The sequence below is a fragment of the Diprion similis genome, chromosome 7 (assembly GCF_021155765.1).
Source record: "Diprion similis isolate iyDipSimi1 chromosome 7, iyDipSimi1.1, whole genome shotgun sequence".
Taxonomy (NCBI): Eukaryota; Metazoa; Arthropoda; class Insecta; order Hymenoptera; family Diprionidae; genus Diprion; species Diprion similis.
The window spans coordinates 6,073,226-6,093,927 of NC_060111.1; the positions used below are offsets into that span (position 1 = coordinate 6,073,226).

Sequence of the window (20,702 nt, forward strand, 5' to 3'; positions counted from 1 at the left end):
GCAATAGTACGCTGTCACAAGGTGCAGGTTTTTATGAAAAATTGACACTGCAACGAATAATCGACCACAAATATTTAATGCATCTTTTTTATTAATTACAAATCAATGTCGTAGTATCGCATTAAGCAATATTATCAATTTCTTCGATGAACGTCCTGCACTTAGCTTTCAAAGTTTTGACTGCTTCCAGGAAGAGAACAGCGGGGGGCAAAGCACCGAGCGATTCAATGGTAACTAGATGATTGAAAAAATAAAAAAATCAATTCAATCAATATTATGGAACGAATGCCTGAAACTGCGATTGATAAGAAAAGTTTAAAGAAAGCAGACAAACTGTTATTACAAGACAAGAAATTATTTACGTTTTGTACTTTTGGTATGAAAATTGTTTATAGCTAATCAACATGAAAACTTACAGATGAAGTGGTCAGGCACACGAGTCAGCTGAACGCATTCCTTGAGATCATTATGTCTGAATACATTTCTGGAGCAGCTATCGTACCGGGCATTTTTTACCCTAGCTTCGCGATCGTCTGGCCCATTTTTTTTATCTCGAACAATTTCAATCACTCCTGGACTAAAACAGCCCTTCAAGCGCTCAGCCATCTCCCCTCTGACCGGTTTCGTGAGTTTAATTTCAGGCAGCATTCTATACGTAGCAGTGGCTGTATGATAAATGGAGAAGTATAATAATTGTATTTCCTTCTATTTCACTAATGCAATCAATTGAACAATCCGAAAATCTGATACAAACCTACTGGCGAAAATTTGGCGTGGTCTTTGCCGATTCCTTTAACTGCGTGCATGAAAGCATGTATTTCCTGACCAGGGCGCATTTTACATATTAATATGTCACCTTCCAAAACGCCAAGCTGCTCTTCGCCTTTGGGATAAATTTCTGCCTGCTGTCCGAGTGGAACCCATTTCACATCTCTACTATAAACTGTAAGTATAAAAGATTAAGTTTTGTGTTACGATTCACAGCTTATAACTTGGTAAAATGTTCAAGATAGAGAGAAGTTTACTAAAATAAAACTTCACACAGCATTTAGAAATAATGAATTGGGCGACCTTAATATTCACCATTGTCATTGATGTAAATATCCTCCGGTCTTCGAGAATCTTTACGGGGATGTGGGTTCAACGAACAAGTCACCTTTAATTCATAACGCAAAGTGTCCTGATCGCTAGCATCTTCATCTTCACTCACTGGTTGTGCCGGATATTCAAACAAACGAGGATCTGCTCGTAAAGGCAATAATCCTAATCTGAATTCATGAAAATAGTTAGACCAATCTGTCTGCCTTCAAATATTTTCTGACAAACAAGTTCTTTGTAATGTATGTCAGTTGGCTGCTGTAATACATAGAGCAGTTTTCTTACACCTACCTATGAGCCAGAACTTCATCTTGGATTAGACTCGTGTTATTTCGTATGAAAACTTTTTCTATAGCCATTGAAGGTACCTCGCTCAATAGAATTCTGCGAAATGCATTGGCCAAAGCTGGGGCGCAGCCAATTAAATCAAACTCTAACTCTCTCCCGTTATCTCCTTCTCTGATGATCTCCACCTTGAGGTTCTGTGTTGACAACAAAATAAATAATAAATACAAAAGTCATCGCATTCTCAGTGTATGAGCCCTGAATGATTTAAATTAGCACTTATCGTTGGACACAAAAATGAATTTTGTGAAAGAAACAGTAGCCTTTTTGAATGCTACATATAAGAACGAATAGTTACAATTGACCTTAGACTTATTATGTTGCGGTGACTAATTTTATCACTCTCCTAATTACCCACCTCTGCAAATTTCTCGATGCTCCATGATTCCCCTTTTTGAACGATGGAATGTTCCACAGCCTTAGTTAAAATGAATCGGTTTTAATTAACTGATGCAATACAATTAGTTTATGGGATACAATACATTGTTTATTATGAATGGTACTTACGTTCGAAATGGCGTATTCCTCTAAAATTATACGAGAAGAATCACCTTTCTGCATTTTCAGGTTGGTTTGTTGTCTTTTCCACTCTTCTATCCTCTCTACTCAGTACCCACGTGGATATACAAAAGAGAAATAGAGGATGGGAAATGCGGTGGAGCGACAAAGACACGGATTTCTCGTAAATTCAATACACTTTTGGAACGCACCTAAAATCTAAAGATCTCGATGGATCGCCCCCTGCCCTGATCGCTTGAAACTTACAAAACAATTCGCGCCAAAAGCGGGGATTTCAGCGTTCAACCTCGAGGTTATAAGATTAATGTCAAACACACGACGTGCTCGTATTTTATCTATTTATTTAAAACTAAGTTCATCAAGCAAAAACTAAACACAATGTTTATTCAAAATAAAAACAAGTTTCGCACACCCAAAGCGCCTGTCAACACCAACCAGTTTGGTCAAGAACCGAATGTACCGAGGTAAGTTTCATTATTCATACTAAAAGTAATATTTACTCTAGTTTATTTTTATCTTTGTCAAAAGATACCATCAAAGATGCTGATTTTTTATGCAATGTTCGTTTCATGATTAAAATGTTCACTTATGTGCAGTAGAAATATGCCCGTCATTTGAGAAATCTAATGCCTGGTTTTGCTTCTACGATTCAGCTTTTACTTACTTTCTTAAACTTTGTTTACTATTTATTCGCAGAGAGGATTCAGCAGAGGGCCGTTTACGACAGTCAATAGAAAATGATAGAATCGATGAATTGTATGGCTTTGTTCGGGTCAACGATAGTAAGGAGCGCACAGGTTTTCTGCTGAATATGCATTCAGTAAGTTTGGTTCTATTTTATGTTTTGCTTGCATATTGTACCTATTTGCACCCTGATAATAATCCGTCTGTTTCAATTTTTCATAATAGCTTTGTTTAGCATTCGTCGTATCAATCAAATTTAATCATTTCTTTTTCATTTTCTTATAGACCGAGGTGATAGAGGATGATAAGCATTTAGTAAGTGCAGTCGACTATTACTTTATGGAAGAAGATGGGACAAGATTTAAAATATCTCTGCCATATAATCCTTATTTTTACGTGCTATGTAAAAAGGATACTTTGCAAGAAGTGTCAACTTTTTTGACAAAAAAGTACCCTGGATTTTTGGCTAAAGTTTACCCATTGACAAAAGAAGACTTGGATCTGGTAATTTACCAACATTATTTACAAAGTTGTAGTCACTTCAGTTTCAAAGATGTATTTAGATACCCAGGAAAAGTACATTTCGACCATCAGCAGCACTGAACCATTTTTTCTTCACAGCCAAATCACCTAATTGGATTGAAACAGAAGTACTTGAAACTAACTTTTACAAACATGACTGACCTGATCAAAGTACGGCGTGAAATAATGTCTGCAGTTAAAAAGAATAAGGAACGTGAGAAGAGCCATACATATTACACGGAAATGTTGGCTAGTTCGTTGAATACACGTGACCATAACCCTGTAAAAAATTTAACCGATCATATGGATAACATTCTTGATATTCGGTGAGTAGCGCAGCCAACAAAAAGGGTACTCTTTGTAGTTTCGTAGACACTAGTTCTGATCAACGGATGTTACCTTCAATTTTTAGTGAGTACGATGTACCTTTTCATGTGAGGGTGTCCATAGATGTTAAAGTGTTTGTCGGAAAGTGGTATACAGTAAAATCACGCCACACTGAACCACCTATCATCATATGTAGGGATGATATCATCGAGAGACCCGATCCTATAGTCTTGGCATATGATATTGAGACAACTAAATTACCTTTAAAGTTTCCCGATGTCAATACCGATCAAATAATGATGATTTCGTACATGATTGATGGTCAGGTAAGGCAGAAAGTTCTTAGACATGAAGTTTAAAAAGCATTTCCGTTTTGATACCAGATTATTTTCAGGGATACTTGATTACGAACAGAGAAATTATATCGAAAGATATAGAGAGCTTTGAATACACTCCGAAGCCAGAATTTGAAGGATTTTTTACCATTTATAACGAACCAAATGAAGAAGCTGTTATCAGAAAGTTTTTTGCTCATATCAACGATGTCAAACCTCATATTTTTGTCACATACAACGGAGACTTTTTCGATTGGCCTTTTGTTGAGACCAGAGCAGCCATACATAATATAGACATGAAAAAAAAAATTGGTTTCTCTAAAAATAAAGACGGAGTTTACACTTGTCGTCCAGCTATGCATATGGATTGTTTGTGGTACGTAAATAGAGTTTAATGTTGATTAATTATACAAATAATGCATATTGTGTTATGCATCTTAAAGAGTATTTAAAATTTTTTTTTCAATCTTAAGCTTATGTAAATATACAAACTTCGCATCTGTTACAGCTGGGTAAAGAGAGACTCGTACCTTCCTGTGGGATCGCAAAACTTGAAAGCTGTAGCTAAGGCAAAGTTGAGATATGATCCGGTTGAGTTAGACCCTGAAGAAATGTGTAGAATGGCATGTGAGCAGCCGCATGTTCTTGCCAATTATTCGGTGTCAGATGCTGTCGCCACTTACTACCTTTATTTGAAATACGTGCATCCCTTTATTTTCGCATTGTGTACTATTATTCCAATGGAACCAGATGAGGTTTGCAGCATTTTTAGCTCAACGTTTAATTATCTGTTTCCAATGATACAGTATTAGTTTCTTACTGTTTATATCATAATGTACAGGTATTGTTTTCACTCCTATCCGATTACTGTACATTGAAATAGAAATTGAAATCGGGTATTCTACATGTTGTAGGTCCTGAGGAAAGGATCTGGAACACTTTGCGAATCGCTCCTTATGGTTGAAGCATTTCACGCAAATATTATATTTCCGAATAAGCAAGAAACACAGTTAAATAAACTAACAGCAGACGGACATGTCTTGGATCAAGAAACCTATGTAGGAGGTCACGTTGAAGCTCTTGAATCTGGTGTATTTAGAGCTGACATTCCGTGTCGATTTAAAATGGTCCCAGAAGCGTTTAACAAACTGATCGATGGTGTGGAAAGAGCTCTGAAACATTCTATAGAAGAAGAAGAAAAAATACCCCTAGAGAAAGTTACGAATTTTGACGAAGTTGCTGAGAAGATTAAAGTCAAACTGAGAGCGCTCAGGGATCAGCCTCTCAGGATGGAGAATCCGGTGATCTATCACTTGGATGTTGGAGCCATGTATCCAAACATTATTTTGACCAATCGTCTACAGCCATCGGCGATGGTCGATGAAACTGTTTGTGCTGCCTGTGATTATAATAAATTGAATGCAGTCTGTCAACGAAATATGACATGGATGTGGAGAGGAGAACACAGTTAGTTTTCTTTGGATTGTTCTTGTTCAGACAAAATTGTTCTTTTCTCCCGATTTAAAGTTCAATTTTTATTAATATATCTCTTTCAGCGCCAGCGAGTCTGAGCGAGTTTCAAAGAATTCAGCAACAATTGGAAATAGAAAAATTTCCACCGCAATTCCCTGGTGGACCTCAGAGGGCGTTTCATCAACTTTCTAAAGAAGATCAGGCAATGTACGAGAAGAAACGACTGACTGAATATTGCCGAAAGGCTTACAAGAAAACTAAAATAACGAGGATGGAAGAAAGGACGCAAACAGTGTGTCAGAAAGAGAACTCTTTCTACGTGGATACAGTCAGGGCGTTCAGAGATAGACGATACGAATATAAGGCTCTGACGAAAGTTTCAAAGCAACAAGTCTCCGCTGCTGTAGCTAAGGGTGATGCTGGTGAAATTAAGTCCGCTAAGAACCGGGAAATTCTGTACGACTCTTTACAGCTTGCTCATAAATGTATATTGAATTCTTTCTATGGATATGTTATGCGAAAAGGGTAAGTCTATTGTCCTTTATCACTTTGGCATCAATTCATTGTATTGATTCAATTGAATTATTATTATCATTCTCTGTCGTTTAGATCTCGATGGTACAGTATGGAAATGGGTGGCATTGTATGTTATACTGGGGCTCATATTATTAAGAAAGCTAGAGAGATAATTGAACAAGTTGGACGCCCCTTGGAACTCGACACTGATGGCATTTGGTGCGTTTTACCTGCTTCTTTTCCTGACAATGAAATCATCACAACAACGGATCAAAAGAAATCAAAAATCACAATATCATACCCAAATGCAGTGCTCAATTTCATGGTCAAGGTGAAATTTCACACTGTATACATAGACTAATTCTGATCATTGTTTTTTTTTTTTTTTTTTTACCAATTCTGGTACTTGAGAATTATAAATAGAGATTTAGTACGATCTCTGTATTCTTCCTTTTTACGTGAAATTTTACTCAACAGGATGAATTCACGAATCATGCTTATCACGATTTGGTTGACTCAGAGAATTTGGTTTATGAGGTCCGAAGTGAAAACTCGATATTCTTTGAAGTTGATGGTCCTTACTTAGCAATGGTTTTGCCAGCTTCAAAAGAAGAAGGAAAAAAGCTCAAGAAACGCTATGCTGTGTTTAACTTTGACGGTTCACTTGCTGAATTGAAAGGTTTTGAAGTGAAACGACGAGGAGAGCTTCAGCTGATCAAGATATTTCAGTCCTCTGTATTCGAATCGTTTCTAAAAGGTGACACCTTGGAGAAGTGTTATGCTTCGGTGGCCAAAATTGCTGATCACTGGCTTGAAGTTCTTTATACCAAGGTATGTTGACTATACAGTATAATAATACTTCATTCTTTATTTCGATTATGAGATAAAACGTAAACATAAACTTTAAGTGAAAATGTTGACACTTTTAATATTGTCCAGGGTGCGAATATGCCTGATACAGAGTTGTTTGATCTAATTTCGGAAAATAGATCTATGTCGCGTAAACTAGAAGATTACGGTGCTCAGAAATCAACTTCAATCTCGACTGCTAAGAGATTGGCTGAATTCTTAGGTGATCAGATGGTCAAGGATGCAGGTCTTGCCTGCAAATTCATCATATCAAAAAAACCTGAAGGTGCACCTGTTACAGAAAGGTATAATCCCGGTTTTTCTGATTATCATTATTTTATGGTATTACAAGGGATGAAATACTTGGACAGATTTGCATTTTTAACATTAATTGTCATAATTTCAGAGCCATTCCATTAGCCATTTTCCAATCTGATCCTAACGTTAAGAGGCATTATTTGCGAAAGTGGCTTAAGGATCCATCGATTCAAAATGCAGACATAAGAGATGTGTTGGACTGGACTTACTACATTGAAAGATTGGGCAGTACGATCCAAAAGATCATCACAATACCTGCAGCAATGCAAGGGGTCAGTGGGCTTCACTAATAATCTGATCAACTAATGTGTTAATTGCATTTAATACCATTTATTAATTGTGCCAGGTTGCAAATCCCGTTCCGAGAGTAAAGCATCCTGACTGGCTGCACAAGAAGATGCTGGAAAAGGATGACGTTCTTAAACAGAGACGAATCAATGAAATGTTTGTTATACAACCAAAGAAGGACGCTACTCCTGATTCTGACAATGATTCAGATAGTAACGATGAACAAGAAGTCAGAGATATAGAAGATATAGCAGGTGGTTCAGGTGTTTTCAAAAAGCCAGTGGCGATGGTGAACAAGCGAAAAAGAGCTGCTTCGCAAGAAGAACATGAAAATGATCTAAATAGGAGCTGGAAAGAAGTCCTTGGCCCTCCTCCTTCATTGGGAAACACAATAGAAGAAAAGCAGGCCTGGATTGAGTATCAGAAAAAGAAATGGGCTTATCAAGCAAACCAGAGGAACGATCGTCGGAAGTCAAAGAGGAGTAAAGTAACGGAGGAAACCTCTCCGCTAGCAAGTTCCGCCGGTGTGGTAAGAAATGCTAATACTAGTACAATGGGCGGATTTCTACGTCGAGCGCAAAGGGCATTGTTCGATACTCCCTGGCAGATAATTGAAATAGCAGAAACTACTGAACCTGGTTTGTTCAGGTTGTGGGCGTTAGTGGGTCAAGAGTTACAACAGCTACGGTTGATAGTGCCTCGCATATTTTATGTAAACTCTCGCAAAGTTAGACCGGATCCGGCTGTGGAAGAACTATGGAGAAAGTGTTCAAGGATACTACCTCGTTCTCGAATTGTGTACAATTTGTATCAGTACTCTGTACCGGAAAGTAACTATAAGAAACACGGTCCAGAACTTATGGCAGATTTATCAAGTCCCGACATAGAAGGAATTTATGAAACTCAAATGCCGTTACAGTTCCGAGCTATATTGCAACTAGGATGCATTTGTGTCGTCGATCGGTCAGCGGCAGCTGCCATTAAGACTGGAACGGATACTTTTCATCTTAATCAACTGCAGTTCAAAAGTATTGCCACCCAACCGTATCTTGAGCAAAAGCAAGTACTGAAACATATATTTTTGTATCACCACTGGTCTGCTGTCGGTCAGAAAGCAATGTGGGGTCTTTTTCTAGCTCCGACTAAAAGGGCTTACATCTTTGTTCTCGACTCCGTTAGGACAAATCAAATGCCAAATATGAACACGTTATATGTCTCTGAAAGAAATAACATGCTGAACAGCGATATACAGAAATATGTCAAGAATTTGCCCGACGAGATCCAGTTCAATGTCAGGGTCGAAACGGACTTGAAACAGGTTCAGCGTTTGGTACAAAGTGCGCTCCAGGCCTATAAAAACGAGAAGAAAGGGCCTACATTACTCGCGATTCAATCACCAATGGATATTTCCGTATTGTCACGGCAAATGCCGGTCTTGACTGAATTTCCAATGGTTAATACGCACATACAAGATATGGAAAATTTGTACAGCACTTTGGACTGGCAAAGAGTAGGCGCGAAAGCTATGATTCGCCACTATCTGAAGTCCGACCAAATCCTCGACCTCATGACTCAACAGTGCCGCTACTTTCACGCTCCGATTGGTAATCTACCGGCGGATCCAACTATATTTGGTGCAGACTTATTTTATGCCAGACACTTGCAGAAACACAATTTCGTTTTATGGTGTTCACCCACAGAAAGGCCCGATTTAGGCGGCAGCGAAAACGACGATAATAGGTTGTTGACTGATTTTGAAGAGAGCTCGAGTTGCGCGGCTAACAATGCAGGCACTTATTCCAGCACCTGCGTTGAGTTGGATGTTGAAAGCTTGGCAGTAAATACACTGCTCCAATGTCATCGTGTCAACGATATAGAAGGAACCAGTACGTTTGTCGCCTTTGACAATATGCCTCAAGCTTCCCTGCAGGAAATAGTCTCCGGAGGAGCTGGAATAGCGGCTATTCCAAGTTACGACGAGACCGCTCTCTGCAGTGCAGCATTTAAGGTTCTTAAAACAATGGTAAATTCGTGGTTGCGAGACATATCAGAGTACCGAAACGTGTTTGCCGATTATCAGGTGATTCACTTCTACCGATGGCTCAGGTCACCTAGTGCGTTACTATACGATCCAGCGCTGCGTAGGACCCTTCATAACTTGATGAAAAAATTGTTTATTCAACTGGTCGCGGAGTTCAGAAGACTAGGCTCAATCATCATATTTGCTAACTTTAACAAAATCATTCTGTGCTCAAAGAAGCGGCTGATATCAGATGCGCTTGGGTACGTTGATTTCGTTGTAAAATCCATTAAGAATAAGGAGCTGTTTCACAGCATCGAAATAACTTACCAACAGTGTTGGGAGTACCTGATTTGGCTAGATTTACCGAATCACGCTGGCGTGAAGGGGAAGATTCCGGACGAGTTGAGGGGTAACCAGTATGTTCCTGACACAGATCCGGATGAAGAGGATGATGATGACGGCCCAGAGATAATAATGAATTGGAATCTCATTGAGTATTTACCGGAGGAGGCGGCATGCCAGGCAAGCTTCAATGCGATCATAGCTGGATACATTAGTGCAGTTTATCAGTACATGAGTGAAAGCGAATCGTCAGATGCGACGCCAAGACGTAGGAAAGGTAAAAACAGCAGTCTCAGTCAGACGTTGACTGCACCACTTGGACTTGGAGCTCTTGAGAACACAGCAGAGTTTGCCAAGAAATTAATATCTGGTGAAATGTCGCACAAATTGTTTCAAATAGTGCAAAAGATTCACAAGAAACTGCCGGAGAAAGTTTTAACGCTCGAGGAGAATCCTTACCTTGATTTTGGCGATGCCGAATCAAAGAAAATTAATCCAGCTCTTGAACTGGTCAAATCTATATGCAAGGTTCTATCCTTGGACAAAGAAGTCGAAGAAGAAGTGCATACTTTGCAAAGAAACTTATTGCGCTTAATAGGAGTCGGGAATTTCAGCGACAGCGCGGAATGGAGCGATCCATGTATCTCCTTCACTTTGCCCGAGGTGATATGCAAAGCTTGCTATCACACTCGCGATATTGATTTATGCAAGGATAACGATCGCGCGTTCGAGAATAATAGGCACGTGTGGAAATGTCCGCTCTGCGAAACCAGCTATGATAATGCAGAGATTGAATTTTCACTCATAGATACGCTGAACAGAAAGTGTATGGGATATATACTGCAAGACTTACAATGCACGAAATGTAACCAAATAAAAAGAGAAAACATGAATGAATATTGCTCTTGTGCTGGGAAGTACAGAACTCTCATTCCGAAACGTGAGCTTGTAAGATTCGCGAAGACGGCCAAATCAATAGCTATTAAATTTGGAATGCCTATTCTCGCAGAGACTGTTCAAAACACTCATCTAATAACAAGTTGAACGGTAATGACTGATTGTTTATCTTTAATACACGTTAACTTTGTAAACAAAATTTTTACGATTGTGAATACATTATATTTTATGAATTGCAGTGTTTCTTTTGAATTTACATAAAGTAATGGTGGTTCAAGTATAGATGATCCGGACAAATCCTAATCATACTCCATTTCCCCAAAACGGATTACACGTAAAGGTACATCATTTCTGTGCAACTTGTAATTGCTCTTGAAAATAACTATACCAAATTTATCTTAAAATTTATATTTTTTTCTATTCAAACAAATAGTGTGTGAATGGCAACGTGAACCACTGGTTAAAAAAACGAAGACATTCGACAAGGTAACTATGGATAGTTTTTGTCATCTCTAAACTCATGGATTCCAGTAATTAATATTTTTCGTGGATATTTTAGATTTGCTCAATGTTACAAAGAATTTTCTCTGTTATCACGATTTACTATTTCGATATTACAATGTGTGTACAGTTGTGGAAATTACATTTATATCTACAGTAATTTATTGAATATGTAGATACATTTACTTAGTCTGGAGATTGATGGGGTCCACTTTGGGTTCTGAAAAAATGAAACAATATTAATTTAAAGTTATCAACAACTATGATTGCATGCTTTGCAGATCCGATTGGTTGTTACGTTCATTTAGAAAATCTTACAACTGAGTAAAACGTGATTCCACAACGTACCATCGAATTTGAACCGTGGGAATTCAGTCAAGTCTACTCCACCGCCACCGCCAGCTTGATTTGCCGCTTTCTCCAGCTCTGATTGCAGCTCTCTAATCGTTTCGGGAGCAGCATCTACAAGTGTTTTGCTGCCTCTGAATGGCGTGTAAAGAAAATTCACAGGTAAGTCGAGTCGTTATATTCAGCTGCGTATTTGCTTTACGGTATTCATTGAAAACAGATCCAGTCAGGCAAACTTACGTGTTCTTGGACCTGTATTCTCGAATTTTGTCAATGAAAAGTTGCTGAATCGGGTCGCTGGCCTTTTGGAGAGCTGGGGCCAAAATTCCAACATTACGTTTCAGGACCTTAGGGACCTCCTTGAGTCCGGTAGCAAGGCGGGAGCTCAGCATGGTTGTCTAATAAAATTGATAATGTAAATATGCAAGTTTTTTTTTTTTTCTTTTTCCATATATTTCTACTGCATGACCCGGTCAAAAGTACCGAGTCAACGTCACTCTGAATGTGTGTATTTTATTCCCGAATTTTCCAGTCTACGTTTCTCGGATAAATAAAAGTCGCTATTATATAACAAAATATATAACTGATGTTTATAGGTTATGGTTTAATCAATATCTAAGAATTTGAAGACAACAGAAGATCACAGTGACACGATAAAATGCGTAGATGAAATAGATCCCTCGATTACTTGACTTCAAAATCTGTCATTCCTGGATCAAATTTCTCCAGATCAAACTTACGTTTTACCAGTTTTATCCGCGAAGAGCTTTTAGAGAAAATTGACGAAAATCAGCTGCGCCTAGCAGAAATGGCTGGGATTATCGCAACTGTTGACTTCCGGCGGTACGAAAAAAGTGTAAAAAATCTTTTCAAATTGACAAATGGCAATATTTACCGTTCGAAGCCGGTAAAAATAAAATAAATGAAATATTTGCAAGTATTTTCTCGAACCGTTCTCAACCCTGTCGCTAAATTGTTATATATTTTCCGCGTTAGTTACCGACTTGACTAGCGCAGTGAATTCAAATACGTTAGTCGGAGCTTCTCGGCCAATAGGAAACGCCGAATGGCCGCCAAACAGCTCCGAGAGACTCGACCAATCGCGACGGCGATCAAAAGGCTGCCCAACCAACGAGTGATCGCGGCAGTTTTCCCCGGCCGAGAGGCGATCCGTATTTAGTTTCATTCATGAACGTCGAGACACACGCAGCCATAATATTTAATCTGTAATCTGTATTGTGTAGGTACGGTGTGCAACGCGTAGTGGGTGCTCGATGTGCGTGCGCCCCGTGGCTAAGAAGTTTAACTTACACGTGATAATATAAGCAGGCCGTTTTGCCGATTGTGTATTGAAGTTTTCCGTTCCAATTAAAGCCGCATATCACTGGTTATAATTAATATTTTGTGTGTTTCGTGCGTGGTTTTGTTCTGTTCTCTTGTTTACTATTCTCTCGGCCTCGTGACACGGACCAACCGCTTCGAAACTCCACAGGTATGTGCATGCTTATACATTCATGTGAACACGCGCCTGCCTGCCCCCCTCGCTGTGGTTTGTCACAACAAAACTTTCAACCTTATCATAATTTTCCAATTGCGGCTATCTACACTTGCATAATTTCTCTTCAGTGACTCTTTGCTCGTCAGTCATTTGTCTGTTTTATAGGGTTGCAGGTCGCTTAATAAAACCTGAAATTGGTATATATTAGGCATTATATTTCTCAGTGTATATTAGGCTTCATGAGTGCCGCGGTCGAAATAGACAATATCGCAACGATACCGAGAAAAAGAAAATAAACAAAGAAAGAAAGAAAGAAAGAAAAAAAAAACACAACTACTACTACGAAACAAAACACGATCCGTGCCCACGCTCGACGTTTCATCATCGATGCTCTGAAGGTACCTACTACTCTCGGAATTTAGTTATATATCTTCGGAAAGAGAAAAAGTAAGTTTTTATTTCGTAGACATTTGTGAAAATGGAATAAATAAGGCTTCTATATAGAAAGGCTGTCACATTTCCTTTCATTCTTCGTCGTTGTTGTTCTTCTTCTTTCTTTTTTTTTCTTGCGTTTGTTTCATTTCGTTCGTTCTTCTTTTTTTTTTTTTTTTTCTTCTTCTTTTCGTAACTCAAGCTTCTCTTCTCACATCAGTTAATAAAGACTAATTTTTATTATGGCATTTGACTCGTACGTAGAGCGTCGACGAGGGGAGTCGTCGTTAGTTATGTTCAACGCGATGACTAACATCAGGTCGCGATTCGAAGCTTGTTCTGTATTATAAAAAATATACCGGCTGCTCGCACTCGGATCTCGTTTGCACCCTGCATGCGAAATTTAAATGTTATAATTACGCGCACGCCGTCATGCACGTACGTACGTACATACGTCTAATCGCGCTGCAGCCTTTTGTTTACCTTCTGCGAAGGCTATTTTCGATCGCCTGTATCTGGGCGAGCTTAATAGGAGAGACAATACGTTGTTAGCCGTTTATAAAGCCCCGTTGTACGATATTAGAGGGATTATATGCATCGATATCTCTATCTCTTTCTCTCTCAATATTCCCTCTTATTTCTCATTCTCTCTGTCTACTCATTGTCCGCACACGACAATGAAATTGTTATTGTTTGTATACGTACATCGTCTAAATTCAAGATTTATTTAGAGATTGCGTAATTCCGGCTATTTGCGCTATTTACGCACGTCTCTTACGTCCACTTTAACAGAGAGAGAGAGAGAGAGGGCCTTTAGTTTTCCAAGTATTTAGAGGTATGCAATGAAACAGAACGCGCTGATTCATCATATCTGAACTTTGAAAATATAGAAGAAGAAAGACGATATTTTAGTGTTAGTGGGCAACGTTGACGAAACGACACATCGGTGAAAAGAGAAGAGAAAAGAAAAGAAAAAAACAAAAAAAAAAAACAAATGAACAAATTTTGCGCGGATCTAGAATAACTTCCAAGGGCGAATTGAGTTTCCGAAGTTCATACGCTCGGCTTTGTTACGCTTCACCGAATTCTACCGGAGATCCTGGTGTGAAAATGATTTCAACGATTTTTTTTTTAACGAATTTTTACTTGAAATCGGGAACATTTCGTACAATTCGTTAGAATATTTTTGTATACGTATAGTTTTTCCGCAAAATTTTACAACACGCGGATAATTTCTCGTGAAAACTTGTAGATTTTTTGCATGAAAATTAGTATTTTTTTCGTTAAGAAATTTGTAAGCCAGTATTACTTTCAAATTAAATTAACAATTCTTTACAAAAAAAAAAACTATTCATATTATATATAATAATACAATTTTGTTACAATTTCTTTAAAAATTCGTTGTTAGTAGATTTATATTTTCACCGGAAGAGAGTTATTGGTAAAATTGGTAAAGTTAGGATTTTTTTTTGTTTTTTTTTTTTTTTTTTTTTCCATGCAAAAGCTTCGTCGCGTCAACGCTGCGCAAACTTTTGACCTTCGAATCGGAGAAAGAATTAGGATTTGATTCTTTCTTCCAGTATCTGGTATGCAGCTGCAACAGCGGGACGGTTTTTTCACCGATTATGAAATCGCGGTGGCGCTCCTCGTGTGCCGAGCAAATAGCCTGTGGCGTTTTATTACAGAGGCACACGTTGCACTTGAGAGAGGAAAAAAAAGAGAGAGAGAGAGAGAGAGAGAGAGAAAGAAGTTTCGGGCGTGGGAATCGCGTGAAATGTTTCACAAATTTCACCGCCTGCACTCCGTAATAGCAGTAGATTGTCGAGTTTTGTCCTCGTTTTTCTTCATCGTAGATCAGTTGTAATTGTACAAAAATAAAAAAAAAAAAAAAAAATACCTGAAATTTTAGTTTTCAGATATCACAATTAAACTTTTTCTAATCTTTGGCAAGTAGGGTGGGTGAGAGGGGGGGGGGGGGGGGGGTGTCATCTTGAATTTGAATATTTTTTTTTCTGTTAGGAAAATATCAATCGTACAAGAATTGAGTTTTCCAAAAGTTAATATATATATATATATATATATAGTTGTGATGATGATTTTTAGTGAAAAGTTGGAAAGTGGCTAAGTTATTTGATTGAAAAAAATTCCTCCCGGTTAGTTGTGGATGGTGGCCTATAAGCTAATGTAGAATTTGGTAAAAATTCTGGATTTAGACTACCGATAACCTCCCCCCCCCCCCTCCCCCCTCCTCTGCGCCTCCACGATTAGAAAAAATTGTATTGTTGTGTCGAAAAATTCAAATTTCTTAATTTATACTCCGACTGTAATATCGTTGTATGGAGAAAACAAAAAAGCAAGAAGATCAGGAAGAAGATAAGTAGGAAGGGAGGGAGGGATCGGGAAACGTAAAACGATTCTCACCTCTCGATCGCACGAGAATTTATAGAAGTGAGTGAGGGAGGCTTTTTGCACGCGTTATTTTCTCGACCTGGCAACGTCGCCCCGACGGCGACGATGACGAAGAGAAAGAGAGAGTGAGAGATAGAAAGAGAGAGAGAGAGAGAGAGAGAGAGAGAGAGAGAGAGAGAGAGAGAGAGAGAGAGAGAGAGACTATCCCTCTGTAACTAATCTTGAATAGAGAGAAGACCGAAAACGAACGACGGAAGAAAAGACAGACGTGATGATGAAAGATTGGTGTAAATATGTCTCGTACAGCAAGCAGTTTGTTTACCGTGCTTGAGAGAGAGAAAGAGAGAGAGAGAATTATTATCGGTGTTTAAAACAGACTAACGTCGTTATTAACTCGAACGTTCGATTTTTTTGGAATTTTTTTTTTTGGTAATAGAAAGAATGTTTTCTATACTGTTTAAACAAAACAAGCCTGGATAGAGAGGAGTTAATTGAGAAGTGATTTAACAGATTTATATTTTCATCAAAGCGATTCGAAAGGAAAATAATAAAAAAAAGCTTTTGTCCATAAGTATAATTAGCCTTGTAATTTATTTATTTATTTTTTTCAATCTTTTTTGCTATCTTATAGGAAAATCATGGTATAAACAAATGAATAGAAACGATTTGATAGATTTTGAAAAGTTATCGGGATTATACATATACATATAGAAGTTATCGCTGCTAAACATCATCTTGAGAAGAAGATAAAGAAGATGATGGAAAAAGAAAAAGAAAGATTTCTCGGAAGATTTACGCTTCTTTATATATGTATGTACGTATGTGTGTAACGGTTTAAAACCTACGCGTGTATATATACTTTGTACACATAAACATTTCACTTGCTTCGGCATGTAAGGCATAGGCAGGGCTGCACTGGTGCGACATGTATTTAAGCGGCTCGCTTCCTTACTGCACCCGCATATCTGCAAGTATACTAAGAGACTAAGAAGAAGAAGATGAAGAAGAAGAAGATGAAGAAGAAGAAGAAGAAGAAAAAGGAAAAGGAGAACCCGCTTCTTCTTTACGAGATATTAAATTTCCCCCTGTCTTTCTAAAAGGCGTTGTCCCACCCTCCCTCTCTCTCTCTCTCTCACCCTCCCTAAAACAATAAGGCCACTCTTAAATATATGTTTCAACAGCCCTGCGGGCTTACTGCAGGCCTGCTGCTGCTGCTGCTGCTGCTAGTTGCTAAAAAAATCCGATATCATTTATGCGTCGCGGTAGCACCGCGTCATTCGGAATCTTAAATATCAAATTTACTTCACCATACAATCACTCTTTAAGGGGATGCTATAGTCGGACTTTATCGACGGAGTAAAAATTTCACTACTCTTAGTTTATATTATCTAAGTCTGCGTATCAATGATCAGCGAAATTATTTGAAAACAAGGAATATTTAATAATGTCAGGGAAAAAGGAAAGGTAAAGAAAGAAAGAAAGAAAGAAAAGGCTAGGAAATATGAAATTTTTTTAATTTAAGTACGGTGATTGGACAGCAAGAATAAAGTTTTTGACATTATTATTGCGGAAAAAATTAGGCTTTTATTTTAAATAGTTGTATTACTTTTTCTTCTACATTTTGTTTCTTGTACCTACCTCAATTCTTCTCCTTTTCTGGACAATTTTAATCGATAAAAATCTTATTAAAACTCTCGACTTCGTGCTGTATTTAATCTGCAGTTGTTAAATACCAACGGCGTTTTTGCCTTTTTCTTTTCGTTGAGTCTTTTTTTTATTACTATCGTGTTTTAAAAATTTTTACAACTTGAAATAATGAATAATGTAACAATGAAATTTTCTGTATATATATATATATATATTTCACGTTGAGTTCAAGTTCAGGAAAAAATCTTCCGTATACGTGTAGATATGGGTACATAACACGGTACAGTAACAACGGATTGTAAAGATAAGATAAAGATTTGCCCACGGTTGTAAAGTCTGCGGAAAGAGATATGAAACCGATGTCGAATATTTTGTTTGTTTAGCATATATATTAGGGTGGCGCAAAAAACCGACTGTTTTTTTTTTTTTTTTTGAGTCTCGTGTCACAAAATGTTAGTTTTTGATGTTTTAAGAGACCACTCCAAAGAACAGTTCAAAATTTGAATTTTGAAAGGTCGCTCATAATTTTTTTTAAATTTTTTGGTGCATTTCTTTAGATCTTTTCGAGCGACCTTTTAATATTCATATTAAAATTTCATAAATTTTTTTTTCTTTAACTTAGTAAGAAAGAATCGATAACAATACACCACGACATGAATTAAAAATCAAACAAAATACTGAAAATATAATTTTTTTAATATAATTTTTTGACGATTTTTGACATTTAAAAAAATTTGGAGCGACCTCTTAAAATTTTTTTTTTTTCGAGCTGTCCTTTGGAGTGGGACCTTAAAACATCAAAAACTAACATCTTGTCACACGAGACTCAAAAAAAAAAAAAACAGTCGGTTTTTTGCGCCACCCTAATATACAGATTATATAAATCGAAATCGTATATAAAATTCGATCATATACACGACACGCTTTTTCCTGATGATCAGTATATAAATAATTACAAACAGATGTGACAAAATTGTTAGAAGAATTGTTAAAAACAATAATCGACAGTCTTCTGATTTTTTATAACAGATAAATATTTTTTTTTTTTTAAGAAAATAATCTGTAGAGAAAATTCATCGTAAAAGTTACTTGGAGAAAATCATTATCGTGTTATTATTGTTGTTCTTATTATTATTATTATTAGAGTATCACGCTTACAGGTGTTGACGGTAGACCAAGTCGACCGTGTATTAAGGCTAATAATTTATCTTGTAAGATATCTTGTAATTATTCTTCGGCATAATAATGTTATCGTTCAATCGATCTATCTCGTTCGATTCCAAGTGTCTCGTCGTTCTGCTGTTATATTACGTGTGGTTATAAGTCGTTGCCGTTCAATCGCACGTTCAACCGACTGTGATTGCTAATTCTTTTGTTATACCTACAGTATATGTATGTATAATTTTTTAATACCGATAGATTTTTAAAAACATCCTCCTCATCGCTGTTATAACAAACAATCATATATATATATATATATATATATATATATATATATATATATATTATACTATGCAACGTTTCAATGTTGTACGATAAAAGCTATTTATAGGTAAAACGTTGTTATTATGCACACACTGAACATCAATTGCAACGTGTCTTTCCATCATATCGGTTTATTTTTAGTCTCATTGTCCGATAATATTCTGTATTTAATATACATTATATCATGTATATGTAATATTTTTTGCTATCATAGTGCAGTCGATAATATCTTTTACGTATGTATATATGGTATATGTACAATTGTACATATATGGTGTCAAGTATTCATGGAAATAATGGAATCTGGGAATTGTCAGGGAATTTCATGTCGTATCTGAAATCTGAACGTTTTCACACAGCAGCAGACGAGATGGGTTCTCGGATAGGATATATCGGACATTGTATGATTTACGCGAGTTTCGTTTACAACCTGATAATACACTAGATAAGATTCACTCAGTACTAGGTAATGGTAGTTGTAAGACCGACGAAGAAAAGCCACTTTCTTCGAACAGGGAAATCCTGAAAAACCGGGAAAACCGAGGCTAATTTCTTGCAGCGGTGGGGAAGTCGGGAAATGAAAATTAAAAAAAAAAAAAGAAATCTAAAACTGGAATTTTAAGTCTGTCGAAGAAATAAACTCGTTCTTGTGTGCAGAGTACTAAAAAAAAAAAACAAAAATAACAAAAAAAAAAAAAAAAAAAACAATGTAACTATTTATTAATCATTTATTAATTTTAACAAACCTTGTTGGGGTTTTTGTTTTTGATTTTCTTTCTTTTCACGGAAAATGTCAGGCTGTTAATATATGTTAATTGATTTAGTCAGACTTAAAATGGTTACTTATAGGTAATATTAAAGGTACATTAGTATTAATGTTGGAAGAAAAAAAAAAAAAAAAAATGTTCTCATTAATCAGCGTCATATTTGTCGAAAGTTGTTTACCGGAAAAATCCTACCTTCAGGCTGGAAACAGCTGGAAAATTTGGGGAATTTCTCGTTGTAATGAAGAAAAACGAGAAAAGAAAAAGAAAAATCCCTATATTGCTAGGGAATTATTTATCCGGCGAACGCTACCCTGCTCGGTAATGCCGTCATGTGTAGTGTCACGTGGTGTGAGTTATTTAAAGTCTTGCTCATTTTTTCCCCACGCAGATTCAACGTCGCAACAATTAATCACCAACGATCTAGGGAATTTTTGCGCCGTTGGTACACGTCTTAGTTAAGTCCGGTCCGGAGCGCGAGAGAGAAACTTTTTTGGAGAAAGAAGCTGCACTTCTAGGCACACCACGGCTTACCCTCTATCCGTTTTCTGGAACAATATAGCCTGCAACGTGCCATCGAGAATCTTCCCCCCGAAATGTCACGGCCTTTTACGTTCTATTTAAAGATTATCACGTTGAGGATTTTCCCGCACTGTGCAGGAGTTTTCGTACAAGAATAGACAGACGGTACAGCGGAAAAACAAAGAGAAGAAATAAATCCTGCGGACAATATTATTGAGCCATGAAATATACGAGAGGAAACGTATAATTAATTTTTAATTATCATCAATTGTTAGATTAAACGATATTTTCTTTAATCTCTGGGGTTTTTTTCTCTCGGTTTATGTTTAACACTATACTTAATGTTTTTTTTTTTTTCTTCAATTCTCCTTTTCATACAAACAAACAGGGATGAAAAAAAAATTTTTGTTTCAATTCTTTGAGTCACAAGTTATTTTTCAGAGTCAACTTTCACGGCGAGATGGGATTCTATGGGTTTTGGGCTTGTTGATTGCGAATTTGATATCAGAATTAAAAAATTCAAGATGATTGGTCTAATACGGTGGACGAGAATTTCAAAT

At 37.2% G+C, this 20,702-nt stretch overlaps 4 protein-coding genes across 5 annotated transcripts in view; 2 read left to right on the top strand and 2 right to left on the bottom strand.

Annotated features, from left to right (window-relative positions):
- Positions 1–82: 82 nt before the first annotated feature.
- Positions 83–2,036, bottom strand: LOC124408223 (DNA-directed RNA polymerases I and III subunit RPAC1). The gene is made up of 7 exons (XM_046884991.1): positions 1,951–2,036; positions 1,802–1,861; positions 1,390–1,580; positions 1,084–1,268; positions 755–943; positions 417–665; positions 83–234 (listed from the first exon to the last, which is right to left on the bottom strand). The coding sequence occupies exons 1-7, from the start codon at positions 2,002–2,004 to the stop codon at positions 122–124; spliced, it is 1,041 nt and encodes a 346-aa protein (XP_046740947.1). The 5' UTR covers positions 2,005–2,036; the 3' UTR covers positions 83–121.
- Positions 2,037–2,072: 36 nt separating this feature from the next.
- On the top strand, positions 2,073–10,757 carry LOC124408218 (DNA polymerase epsilon catalytic subunit 1). 2 transcript variants are annotated; one of them, XM_046884983.1, is made up of 14 exons: positions 2,073–2,426; positions 2,659–2,782; positions 2,932–3,150; positions 3,268–3,494; positions 3,581–3,821; positions 3,890–4,206; positions 4,339–4,585; positions 4,745–5,297; positions 5,387–5,828; positions 5,913–6,150; positions 6,297–6,650; positions 6,759–6,973; positions 7,075–7,258; positions 7,333–10,757. In XM_046884983.1, exons 1-14 carry the CDS (start codon positions 2,341–2,343, stop codon positions 10,681–10,683), a joined length of 6,798 nt encoding a protein of 2,265 aa, XP_046740939.1. In that variant the 5' UTR covers positions 2,073–2,340; the 3' UTR covers positions 10,684–10,757. The 2 variants fall into 2 exon arrangements, with proteins under 2 accessions (XP_046740939.1, XP_046740940.1); XM_046884984.1 differs by lacking the exons at positions 2,073–2,426; positions 2,659–2,782; positions 2,932–3,150; positions 3,268–3,494 and having other exon boundaries at positions 3,732–3,821; positions 3,910–4,206.
- Positions 10,758–11,122: 365 nt separating this feature from the next.
- LOC124408224 (ATP synthase-coupling factor 6, mitochondrial) lies at positions 11,123–12,279 on the bottom strand. The gene is made up of 4 exons (XM_046884992.1): positions 12,126–12,279; positions 11,626–11,783; positions 11,386–11,519; positions 11,123–11,257 (listed from the first exon to the last, which is right to left on the bottom strand). Exons 2-4 carry the CDS (start codon positions 11,775–11,777, stop codon positions 11,220–11,222), a joined length of 324 nt encoding a protein of 107 aa, XP_046740948.1. The 5' UTR covers positions 11,778–11,783; positions 12,126–12,279; the 3' UTR covers positions 11,123–11,219.
- A 302-nt stretch (positions 12,280–12,581) lies between these two features.
- LOC124408221 (transforming protein p54/c-ets-1) overlaps positions 12,582–20,702 on the top strand; it is a 143,762-nt gene continuing 135,641 nt past the window's right edge. The window contains exon 1 of the mRNA XM_046884989.1: positions 12,582–12,877. The gene's annotated coding sequence lies outside the window, so the exon portion shown is untranslated. The remainder of the gene's footprint in view (positions 12,878–20,702) is intronic.